Consider the following 13,240-nt stretch of genomic DNA (forward strand, 5'->3'; position numbering starts at 1 on the left):
ATGTGGGGGATGTGTAAAGTTAAATGAATCACACTATAGTTATTTATTAAAATGCAATTTTGTGGACATCCATCCATCTGAAGACAGAGCTGAAGCCTATCCCATTCGTCACAGAGCGAGTGCGGGGCACACTGTCAGTCCATCACAGTGTTGAGTTGACAATGGGATCATATTGCTTTACAACCAGTGTGCACAGGAGAGTAGACTAAATCAACAAAATGCACTTTTAGCATCATTTGGGCATGTAAGCATTTTTAAAGACATGCAATAAAAATCTTATTTGTATCACAGCTACGTCCTATAGGGGTCGCTATAGCAGATACTCTGCCTCCATCTAACTTCACCCCTCCTTCACTACATCCGTGTACCTCCTCTGTGGTCTTCCTCTTTTTCTCCAGTCTAGCAGCTCCATACTCAACCTCCTTTGTCCAGAATATCCACTATCCCACCTCTACACTTGCTCAATCCATCTCTAACTTTCTAACACTCTAACTTTGTCTCCAAACTGCTGAACCTGAGCTGTCCCTCTGATGTACACATTTCTAATCCTGGTCACGCCCAATAAAAGTCTCATTAAAAAAGAGTCTAAGTATAAAAAACTTTTAATTTTTCAGAGTAAATGCTGCAGAGACTTTGTGACAGAGATCAAAAACAACTACTGGTTTCTTGCCCTTCATGCTGAAGTTGTACCTCCTTGACTCATCACTGTAATTCACATTTTAGTTCCTTGTGGTGCTGCTGATGTTCCAACTTCCTGAAACCTAAACATGTATTTAAGCATTATGATATGTATAGTTTAGCTTTTCAGTTTGTTTGTCAGGTGTGGATGTCGAAGGTAGAAATAAGAAGCACAGACTGTGCGCCTCCATCTTCACAGATGTTATTGGCTCCTCCCAGACAGCTTAGTAAAACATTCCAGCCCACCTCTGGGAATCTGCTGGCTCCTCGGCACACTCTAACTGAACTTCAGTCAGGACTTTACAGGAGTTAAAAGAGACTGAGCTGACACAAAATGAGAGGACTTGTTGTCTTGGTAACTTTGGCGTGCTTTGCCACAGCTCAGCACCAAGCACTGATTGACTACTTGGAGCGGAGGCTGCTTGCTATTGAGGTAAGACTCTCTTTACCTCCCTGCCGAGCCCTGCGCTCCAGAGTCCCTCTGAAAGGAAACTTCTAGGGACAGAGGCAATGGAATGCAGATGTGGCCAAATCCTGGAGAAATTACTGGAAAATACAGCTCCTTTAAGGGTACGGGGACTGTGGCATTTTTGTCTGAGTTGTGAGTTAGAAATGGGCCTCTGAAGTTTCCTTAGTCAAGGTATACGTGCACGTATGTTACCAACAAAAAAAAAGAGTTTATGCAAAATTGCATCAGTGAAAAAACTTTTTTTGAGGGCAAGTAGTTTTCTGGCATCACAAAGAGATATTCTAAAAAACAAAAAGGGCCAGGGCTAACCTTTTTTTCTATGATGGACACAAATGTATTTGGCTTAATTGGACAAAACTAAAACACAAGAACAGACTGACTGATTGTCAGTCATGTCTGTAATTTAATTTAAATGAGAAGCACGAACCTTTTTAACACACTTTATTAAACTGAACTCCCAAAAATGCTATTTACCCACATCTAACAGTCTCAGCTCATGTCATGTTGAATGATTACCTGTGGGAAGGATCTCTTTTCATTTCCTTCTTCCACAGCGGGGTCATGGGTCAGGCTCGACCACAAAGCACCCAGCTGTATTCTGCATTCAGCTCATAGACACTCGAGCTGGGTGGAAACTTGCCACGTGTGGGCTGAAGCCGGTTGTTTGATAGATGGGTTTTATTCTTATTATTATGGCTTTCTACCACAGTGTTTACTGAGCCTGAAAAGGACATCAAATTATGGTGTTTTCATTGCAGTCAGTGCTCTCTAGAAATCCACTCAAGCTCACTGTATAACACACATCCTATTTATTATTCTGAGTGCTATACAAACAGGGAATACATGTCTGATCATATCTCAGTTATGACTAACCACCTTTGTTAAAACAGGACAGGATCTCTCTGTGGCACGAGCAGACCACCCGCTATGCCTCCGAGCTGCGGGAGCTGAAGCAGCAGATGGTTTCCCAGCTGGAGAACCTGGACAAAGAAAAAGAGGCACTGAGGATGAATATAGACAGCGTGGGGACCAGGGTGGACCGGGTCGAGCGGGAATTAGACTATCTGGAGACACAGAATGGGGCTCAGCCGTGTGTGGATGTGGACGACAAGCTAATAGAGCAGCAGGTGACTGTGGTGAAGGAGAAACAGAAGTCCAAATACTCACAACTCTCAGGTGAGAAATGAAATCTTTACTAAATACCCTGATTTTTTTTATTGGGGATGAACATGACATGCTTGAGCAATGCATGAATAATGTGACCAACAGTTCAAGTCAGCTGACAGTTTATTAGGTATACCTTACTAGGACCAGGTGAGACCTCCTTTTGCCTTCAGAACTGCTTTAATATTGGTGGCAGAAATTCAACAAGGTGCTAAAAACATTCCTCAGACATTCTGGTCCATATTATCGTGACAACATCACACAGTTACTGCAGATTTCTCAGCTGGACATCCATGATGTGCATCTCTGGTTCCACCAAATCTTGCTCTACAGCATTGAGATCTGGTGACTGATGAGGTTATTTGAGTACACTGAAATCATTGTCATCGTCTAGAAACCATTTTGTGGTGGTTTGAGCTTTGTGACATGATGATTGCACTGCTGAAGCAGCCATTAGAAGATGTGCACACTGTGGTCATGTAGGGTCAACAACAAAACTGGGGTAGGCTGTGGTGTTTAAACAATCCTTTGTTGGTACTAAGGAACCCAAAGTGTGACAACAAAGCATCCTATAAACCATTAAACCACCATCAACCTGCAGCCTGAACTGTTGACACAAGGCTAGATGCAGCCATGCTTTCATGTTGTTTACAGCAAATTCAGACCCTGACATCAATCAAGACTCATCAGACCAGGCAACAGTTTTCTATTCGTCTGTTGTTCTATTTTGCTGAGCCCGTGTGAATTGTAGAATCAGGCCTCAGTTGCCAGTTGCTTACCTGTCAGGAGTGGTGCTTGATGTGGTCTTTTTCTGCTGTAATCCATCTTCTTTGAAGTTCCGCATGTTGTACATTTGTTGTCGCCTTCCTATCATTTCAAAGCAGTTTGGCTATTCTCCTCTGACCTCTCTGTAAACTCTACAGATGACTGTGTGGGAAAATCCCAGCAGATCAGCACGTTCTGAAATACTCAGAAAGCACTCAGCCCATCTGGCACCAACAACCTTGCCACGTTCAAAGTCACTGAAATGACCTTTCCTCCCCATCCTGATGCTGTTTTTAAAGAGGCTGCCTTAAACACGTCCACATGTCTAAATGCTATTGCTGCCATGTAATTGGCTGATTAGATATCTGGGTTAACAAGCTGTTAGACACATGTACCTGGTTGCCAGTAATTGCATATTTATTACATTGTCTATGAGAGCCAACTCACATATATATTTTAAAAATTCCCAACTCGCCCTGCAAGGACCCAAGCTTTATCCTTAAAGCTTGGGTCCTTTGCCAGAGGCCTGGGAGCTTGAGGGACCTCTCCAGTATCTTTGCTGTCCCAGGACTGTGCTCTTTTGGACAGAGGTCTCAGATGTTGTTCCTGGGATCTGATGGAGCCACTCGGCCAGTTCACGGTTCACTGCCCCAAGTGCTCCGATTACCACTGGGAATTGGGTTGTTTTAAAAAAATAACAATAATAATGTTAAATAGCCAGTTTGAGATGACAGAGAAAGAGATTCTTTATTTCCTGTCCAACTGAGTAGATATTCTATTATTAAAAATCATAAACGATTTTTGAAAACTCCAGTAATCATTACTGCAATTTGCATCATTTCAGATGAATGTAATGCTGCATTAAATGAAAGTTCTTTTATTCTTAAAATTACATTTAGTGATCCCAAGTGTCACTTAAGTGTTAAGTGTTTTGAGAGGCAGTGCCTTTTAGTTTTTAAGGAATGTTCTAAAAATAGCTTGGCACTGTCGTTTTTAGCAATCTGTGTAAAGCTGGAGGAAATGGTGCAAACTCTCTTTAATGTCAGACAGACTCACATTTGGTAAGCTTGTGCGTTTTTATGGCACCAGGACTGCATGCAGAATTCATTTACAAGCCAGGAAAATAAAATTAAAGCAATTAATTACAGTTAACTAAAGGAATGTGTCACCAGTGCAAGGGTGTCTGGCTGATGTAAAAACAATGCAGAATTAAAAATACAAGCAGCAATGATTGTGCTCCTGCACTTTCATGCATGTCGAGTTTTACTGGAGTCAAGATGTTTCCTGCACGAATTTGGATGCCACGTTTCCTGGATTGTAACTGGTTTTGCATAAACAAGTTACCTAACACGTCCTGTGTCCATTAGTTGGTGTTTGAGAACACCCACTAATTATATGTCATGCTGCTGTTTACCATGTGTGGAACCCACAATGAAAACCTGATGATAATTTACATTTAATGATGATTATCACCTACAGCTGATTTCCAGATACCACGGTGGCATTATGAGTGTGACCTAATACTGACACGTAGCTCGGATTCTGCACATGAAGTTTGGGACAGATTGGACAGTGCATATTTGAGATCTAACAAATTTTTTTTGTTTTGTTTTGTGTCAAAGGATTGATTTTGACATGCTGTAATAAACAAACTCCTCTATGAAAAGCTCTTCAAGCAAAAAAGCCAAAAACTTCAGTTTTGGCCATGCTTCGGCCCTCAAATGATAAATAATTGAGAACACAGAAACTTGTTTGTGGGATAAATTGATCCCTGAATGGGCTTTCTCATGGAAGTACCCGTCCTTCCACAATATGAGGACAGCCATATTTATAATGCATATGAGCTAAATTTACTTTAATTTTCTAATAAATGAGTAGTTTAATCTATGGGCACAGGAACATTTCTCTCTTTATTGGTTTTTCTTTCATGGACAGTAGACAAACTTATTAATCACACAAAAGGAAAATGATGCTTTATAGCCAATTTAGCTACTGGCTGTTTCATCTAATTAACACTCAACTGAAAGCAGAGCTGACGCTGATGACTGGTGGGAATGTTATTAGTTTTTCATGGGAACCATGAATGTGTATGCCACATCTAATGGAAATAAAACGAGGTGTTCTTTCTGAACCACAGCTATAAATAGTACAGACGTGACTAGAATATTTGAAAACTGCCAGCTGTGTCGAGTAAAGCCTGTCCTGCTCTCTGTTTCAGACTGCAGCGACATGATCTCCAGCATAAAAGCCATGAAGATATTGAAGAGAGTCGGAGGGCAAAAGGGCACCTGGACTAAAGACACCAACAGGGCCTCTGGGAAGGTCTACATTTTTAATGGGACGGAAGACGACATCATCCACGCGTTTGCCTCTGTGCAAGACTTCACCCGCTCGTCGGGCATGTCTCTGTCCAGTACAGTGAAGCTGCCGTCAGCCTGGAGGGGAACAGGCCACGTGGTCTACAACAACTACGTGTATTACATGAGTCAGGCTGACGAGTTAAAGGTGGTTAAACATGACCTGCAGAATAACTCTCTGACTGACAGTGCAGTGTTTCCTGTGCAGGACCACGTCCCCGTGTATGGTCTGACCCCAGAGACGGTGATTGACCTGGCTGTGGATGAGGAAGGCCTGTGGGCCATTTACGCCACACAGCAGAATGAAAGGTACATCTCTCTGGCTAAAATGGACACCACCTCACTGGATATTGAGCAGATGTGGGACACAAATTGTCCCAGAGAGAATGCAGAGGCGGCCTTTGTCATCTGTGGCACTCTGTATGTTGTGTACAACACCAAGCAGGCTGGACGCTCACGAGTACAATGTGTGTTCGACGTCAACGACATGGTGACCAGTGAAGATGCACCGCTGGTTTACTTTCCAAAACGCTACGGATCTCACTCAAGTCTGAAGTACAATCCCCACGAGAAGCTGCTCTACGCCTGGGATGATGGCTACCAGATCCTGTACAAGCTTACCATGAAGAAGAAACTAGAGATCTGAGCTTCTCTAAACAGCCCTAACGCTGTATTCTGAGAGGTTTTAGCTTCTAAACTACAGATGAGGTCTCAAAACTAACGATTTTGTAGAATTTAAGATCATTTCTCACCTTTCAGGGAGTTTCAGAACAGCTTAAATATAAAATCTTGGACTCTAACATTGTAATCCACTTCTCATAAAACCTGGAAGCTGCAATAACACAACATTTACTGTAGGGACTGTGAGGCAGGAGACAAACCTAAGAAATGAACAAGAGTCTGTGATGATTCTTTCATGCTACATAGACGTTATTAGGAAGTGACAAAGCTTCATTACAACAAAAAGGAAACGTGAGTGGTTCCCCAAGTGTTGGCCATCGCACCCTGGTGGGCAGTTAAGGTACTGTTGGTGGGCCACAATATGATATTTACAAAAAAAAAAAAATGTTAAAAGGAAATACAAGAAAAATAAATCTGAGGATATGAAGTGAAGAAAATACTCAACCTTTATTGTCGACAATACATAGATGGTACAAAAATACTGCTTGTGAGATGATCAGGATGAAAAAAGAGGACGAAAACAGCCAAGATTCAGGAGTGTGAGACTGTAATTATGCATCATAATTTTCTTTTCACAAATTCAGAACTAATTTCAAAATGCTCAGATTTATTTTGTGATATCTGGTGTTTTGTGGCTACCTTAACCCCACTTCTAACGAGACTACACCGTGCTTCCATCTTTAGAGTTGTTTCTCCATCTGCTGTTGAGTGGACCGAAACAGATATACTGTACTTACCCATGATTAGCTGCTGTCTAAGTTTCTGCAGTGGCTCCAGGCACTTTTGTGTGTTCACAGATATGAGGCAAATATTCAACACATCCTTTTAATAGCATAAAACCTCTGTCAAACCTGCCACTTCTATACCTGATATTTGTCATATCAACATGAATCTTTATACCCCAAGTGCTTATCAACTGAATCCAGCTTCTTGAATCTTCCTTCTCAGCTCATTTGTACTGACTCCATTGGATTTTAACATGACAGTTTTGTGTAGCATTCACAGTAATCTTGTCCGTGCTACTAAATACACAACATTAAATACACCCTAGGAAATGTTATCTTTTGTAGCTTGTTAATTTAATATTTTTTAGTGTTCAGATTTATATCATAAGCACTGTTAACATAAAATACAACCACTGTGTAAGGTGAGCTGAAAAATGTAACTCCGACATTAGGATACTGTATGTGCAAGAAACCGCTAGCAGGCTAGCACCCTGTGCATTATCTGCACTCTTCCCACATGTTGAGCACATGTGCATTTTTGCTAAATACCACCCAAAAAATGAGCAAACAGCACCACTATTGCGATTACTATTCTTTGATGTTTATTAATTTATATCTGAACATAACTTTCTTACTGCCATTTCTTCTACACTTATATCTCCTTTTTCCCCCGCTATCATATTTTTTCCTAATAACTGTTCATTATAAAAATAACTGGCAGACTAACCATTTTAAACAAGGCTGTCAGTGTTTTTCTATGTACAGTATATAAAGATTGATATAGAAATATTTAAGCATCCATGTAAGATTTGACTCTGCTACACAGTTGCCGCATTGAGCGATGTGGAGCGTTATCCTGCTGGAAACAGCCATCAGAAGCTGGGTACACTGTGGTCATAATGAGATGGACCACAGACACAGATATCAAATGGTGTGAAAATAATAGTGGTTGTTGAATATTATGTTATTCATGATTATAATAAATCTGAAGAAATTTAATTGAATTATGAGTGCTTTATTGATTTTAGTAACGTGTGTTGTCCTCTGGGGTTAAGAAGACCGCACAGGACAAAGTGGTGCAATAGGGACAAATTGTCACGCCATACTGCTTTCCAACACATCTCTGATTTTGAATGTTTAAAATGTGAAGTCAACCAATTTTGTCGTGTTGACAACAACACAACAAAACAGGCAGCACAATTTGACCATCTTGACCATGTTTAAATGCACTGAGCTGGTTGATTCAGCAGCTGAACAGGTGGATCTAACAGAGTGGCCAGTGAAATATTTAAACTTCCGTTTTGCTTCACATCGAATGTAATTTGTAAGACTGCTTTCCTAACCAGTCCAAAAGTCTTTGGAGCTATAATTTCTCATATAATTTTATCATTAATGATTGCCTGACATTTCCAAGAATGATAAAATTACAGAATCAAGCTTTTTAAAAACCACATTCATCATAAGTACTTCAGTCCATCTGCAGGCTGCAGACATGGTCTTGTATGCTTGATTGGCCAAAGCTTAATGAAGCATGAAAATAATTTCACAACCAGACGGTCTGTGAGACTCTGGTATTTGAGTTTTATAAAGCGCTTGGTAAAACTTCTACATCTGTCTCAAAGTGTAAGATTTCGCTCACCCGTCCAAAATAAAAATTGGTCAAGTTTATAATGTATCAATAAAACCAGTAAAGAAGTTTAAACAAGTTTATTTTTTCCTAACTGTAAATAAACATTTGTAAAAATGGCTTAAAATTGACAGTAAGAAAAGAGGCAACAGTTACATAAAATCTGAATTACAATACATTTGGAACATTTTTATACCCGACTGAGTTTGCTGAGTAATCCTGCCATTAAACCTGAATCCCACCAGTAATTAAATGAAGGTGCACTTTTAAAATCAATTAACGATAACTGGGATTCAAACCAAGCTAGAAAACCACTGCTTTCATCTCAACTCTCTCATTGGAGTTGTGACCGATTCACTTCAGCCCATCGTAATCAGCTGCTGCTCACCCACCGTTATTTGCACTACCCCACAAACTTGTTTGATCACGTTTAATTCTAACTAACCTATTACTTCAAGATGGACATGCTAAAGACAACATACCATTAAAATTTGGAAATATAATGTTATACAAATAGAATGGGTCTACCCAACCTGCACTGACTCAAAGCCCATCATAAATACATCAAATATGACAAGTTGCATATAAATATGCAAAATAATTATATTGAAAATTACAGTTAAATCCTCAAAACTATGATAAACATTGAAACAGTGAAACTCTCACGACAAGTTGCTTCTCGAGGGCTGGTTTTAGTTACTGAAGAATCCAATGTATTCTGTAGTGTCCACTTTTTCCCGTCCATTTGAGTCATGAACCTGAAGCATGGCGAGTCTTTATTGCTTAGATATAGCTGGCATTAAAAGAGCCTGTTATTTTGCACGACTCAGAGTCTGAGGTGGGGAAGTGGCATGGAGACATCACGGAAAAATCGATGCACAAGAGCATTTTTGGCAGACAGCCTTTTGTTTGGATCGTAGTTCAGCATTTCCTGTAAGATCGAAAAAAAAAAAGAAAAGCAGTCAATGAATACAGCCACGTGCTTCAGTCAAAAACTAACACAAGTCGTGGAGTTCATGACACTGTTCAGGGTGCACAGTGGTCAACTCTCTAGTCTGAAAGGGACACTTTCACAGGAGAAAATATTCAGATAGGCAAAGCAGAAAGAAGACCAACTTCTTTGGCCATGAATATATAATGAAAGTGCCAATAAATCAGAAATGTTCTCACCCCGAGCAGTTCTCTTCCATCTTCGTCAAGAAGAGGCACCACTTTTGATAAATCCTGCCGAGCCCACTTGGGGAAGGTTGGTTTGTAGTCAGGCATGGATGTGACTCCGGGCCAGACGGTCTCGTCAGGCGTCCCCAGAGTACGAAAGATTCGGAATAACTGATCTATCTCCGAGTCACCGGGAAACAAAGCCCTCCTGGTGACCTGTGGGCAGGGAGACATGGTTGGTGTCTTTTGTTCATTTTGGAGCTTTTTCTTTTTTGCTGTTAATAATTAAAGTATGTTACCATTTCAGCAAAAATACATCCAAGACTCCAGATGTCAACAGCTGTGGAGTAGTACTTGCAGCCCAGGAGAATTTCTGGGGCTCTGTACCAAAGTGTTACCACCTGAAAAATATCACAGGAGTAAACAGTTGTTGCATGCACTGAGCTAAGAAATTGTAGGTGCCATTAACCTACATAGTAGAGACCACATGAAAGCAGAGCAAGCACATCTGAAGTTCTAGCCGTTTATAATCTTATAACTCTAACATTTACTTAGGTAGGTTGTCAACGCCTTACTTCATGTGTATATGCGCGGACGGGTACTCCGAAGGCTCTTGCCAGGCCAAAGTCAGCCAGCTTGATCTCACCCTGGGCGTTGATGAGGAGGTTCTGGGGCTTCAGGTCTCGATGGAGAACCCTGTGAGAGTGGCAGAAAGCCAGGCCTTGCAGCAGCTGAAAAAGATAGCTCTGCAAACACAGCAAAATATGCTCAGTTGAGTCAAGCCTGACTTCCAGAGTACAATTCTTAGCAGTATTAACTGCTGAAAGTATGAATTCAAATCTGCTGTGGTGGTTACCTTTACTAGAGGCAGCGGGATACCAGTGACTGAGGAGGAGTCCATAAACTTTTTTAAATCCTGGTGAAGAAACTCAAAAACAAGATAGAGCTTGTTCTCGGTGTGGATAACATCGCGTAATCTGCAACATGTTGACAGGTAAGTTGGCTTGAAAAAAAAGCAACATCAAACAAGTAAAACAAGAATACTGCAAGCATGGTTTAGACATAGCTGTAACATAAGCACTTACTTGACAATATTTGGGTGACTGAGTTCTTTGAGAAGCGATATCTCCCGGATAGCTGTGCTCGGTACGCCCTCTGTTTCCCTGAAATGAACAAACGGTAAAAGAAACAGGTTTTTATCTAAGCCAAGCATGTACTTTAGTATCCTGGCAGTCTGACAGCTGATCCAAGTCCTGAAAGCTGAAAGAAACAACACTACACCTTTAAGCAGCGCACCTTATAAATTAGCACAGATTAGACACGCTAATGATTTAGTTTTCTCTGGTTTGAAACAAAGGTCACAAAGCAAGCAACTTTGACTAACGGCACATCTGAATTTTCAGTAAGGTTTTCTGATGCAGCCTGAGGAAAATGATGGCGATTTAGATCTGGGACACTTTACTGTTATTTACGGATTGTGTTTTTATATTATAACAAGTTACACGTTAATACAACACAACAAGCTCATATGAGCTGTAAAGTTATGTAGGTGTCCTATGTAAGAACTGCTCCTTCTGTGGCCATGAAGACTTTGCTCTTATGTCCAGTGTGGTTGTAGGAAGTTAACTGATGAAACAGTCATGCCCTGATGGAGCCACGAGGTGAGTAAACTGATTACATCAACTCTTCGGCACAGTAAAACTTGAAAACTAACGTTAGCCTGGTAGCCCGAGGATAAACAACAATAGTTTGTTTACTTACGTGTCCAGCCTGATTTTCTTCAGAGCGACAGTTTCTCCCGTCACTTTGTTCTTGGCTTTGTAAACAACCCCATACGTGCCCTCTCCAATTTTCTCAACTTTCTGAAACGAGTCCATCTCGTACCAAGCGCAGGTCTTTAAGCGGCAATTAGCCTTTTAGCTCTTTGTGTCGAAGCTAACGAAAGCTGGGTAGCTACTGAGGGAAACCTCACATATAACCATGTAAGTAACTGCTGCTCAAGGCTTCTTCATCCGGTCTGCACGCGCCACAGGTTTAAGACTTAATTCTGACTGAGGATAAACTATCTCAGGTCAGCGCGAAGTAGCTAAAAACAAAAGAAAGAGTCATTTGCAGACCCTGTTCATAACAATATCCGTAAAATGTTTGGTTTTGCGCGGCGGTGGCGGCTCGTTTGAAAAAAAATCAGAAGCAACACAACAGCGTTTCCCGCGTTAGACTGGAGGAGTTCGTTTTTGTGTTCCAGACACACCGATAGTTGTAGGTGGGCGGTAGTCTAAATGCTTTTCTCTTCCACTTGGGTCCTATTTGAAAAATTGTTGTGCATGGTACTGCTCTTATCGATTAAAGAAATAAATTTAAAACATTTTTTATCGGCTAATTTTAAATTCTTAGCTTCTGTTTAACAAAAGGGTGCAAGTCGTGATATAGAGCGGTGTTGTATCGGGATAACAAGGAAACAGTTAACAAACACCCTCACAGGTCACATGGTTGAACGGCGACGTCGCTATACGTAAACTACGTCGGAAAGACACGAACAGATTATAAAGTGTACAGAACGCATACTATTTACTGTCTTTCTATCTATGAATGTAGCCACAATTCACAGTTTTATAGATGTGTACTGCACAAATATGAACAATTATTTAAACACATACACAATCTAATGCAAAATATAAATGCAAAATAAAAAGCATGAGCAACATTGTGTATAGCATAATAAAAACATTAGTTGTCTTCACATCTATGATATATCTTCTGCATCTTATATATACAGCAGTTTTAAAAGTTAGAAAGCTGTTTTCCTAATCCTAAGAACTTTTACTTTCTATAGTTATTCAAACATGGTGAGATCAAAAATAAATAAATAAATAAAAGAGAACAATTTGATCTCTTCAGTGGCAGGAAGTGTTTGTAATGACCCACTAGATTATGGAGCAATGCTTTCCAAGTTCTGTTTTTTAACTGTTTTTCTCTTGCTCTCTGTTTTGATTGAAAAACAAAACTAATTAACAGACATAGTGATGGATCTGATATAGTGTAATAGGACACATCTGTACTCAAATAATACCTTTGAAAAAGGTCTGGTAATGTGTGTCCACCTGCAGATCCTTTGTGTTCTTTCAAAGGGGCAACTGGATTTAACACTTTCTTCACCTCAGGGACCAAAATGACCTGCTGGGTACCAGTTAAAGCTCGCTTGTGGTTTGTGAACAGGAACCCTGAGCTAGCCTCTAACCAGGGGATAAGCTGTACCATTTTTTTAAATCAGACTTGTTGGCTATGATAAAGTATCTGTCAAATACAACACTTTGTTATATAGAGTTATACACTCACCATCATCCTAATTCGGCAAACAGGTTGAACTGCTCATTAATGCAAATAAATATCAGCCAATCACATAACAGCAACCCAGTGCATTTGGGCACATATACATGTTCAAAGCGACCCGCGGAAATTCAAACTAGACATCAGAATGAGAGAAACAGGTGGGTAAGGTGAATTTAAATGTGGCATGGTTGTTGGTACTGATTATTTCACAGTACCAATGTCACAAACCTTTAAATCTGTAAGGATTTAGTGATGGTAAGAGTATTTTTGACTTATCACATTAGCA

General features: G+C 40.4%; 2 protein-coding genes across 2 annotated transcripts; one reads left to right on the top strand and one right to left on the bottom strand.

Annotated features, from left to right (window-relative positions):
* Positions 1-924: 924 nt before the first annotated feature.
* On the top strand, positions 925-6,573 carry olfml3b (olfactomedin-like 3b). The gene is made up of 3 exons (XM_085406339.1): positions 925-1,111; positions 2,038-2,323; positions 5,295-6,573. The coding sequence occupies exons 1-3, from the start codon at positions 1,013-1,015 to the stop codon at positions 6,077-6,079; spliced, it is 1,170 nt and encodes a 389-aa protein (XP_085262465.1). The 5' UTR covers positions 925-1,012; the 3' UTR covers positions 6,080-6,573.
* A 1,958-nt stretch (positions 6,574-8,531) lies between these two features.
* cdk2 (cyclin dependent kinase 2) lies at positions 8,532-11,946 on the bottom strand. The gene is made up of 7 exons (XM_085406341.1): positions 11,386-11,946; positions 10,710-10,787; positions 10,481-10,601; positions 10,200-10,370; positions 9,924-10,025; positions 9,637-9,840; positions 8,532-9,397 (listed from the first exon to the last, which is right to left on the bottom strand). Exons 1-7 carry the CDS (start codon positions 11,499-11,501, stop codon positions 9,293-9,295), a joined length of 897 nt encoding a protein of 298 aa, XP_085262467.1. The 5' UTR covers positions 11,502-11,946; the 3' UTR covers positions 8,532-9,292.
* Positions 11,947-13,240: the final 1,294 nt, after the last annotated feature.

This window comes from Rhamphochromis longiceps, linkage group LG5 (genome assembly GCF_057381845.1).
Source record: "Rhamphochromis longiceps isolate RC_006_pf linkage group LG5, R_longiceps_female_GT1.1, whole genome shotgun sequence".
NCBI lineage: Eukaryota > Metazoa > Chordata > Actinopteri > Cichliformes > Cichlidae > Rhamphochromis > Rhamphochromis longiceps.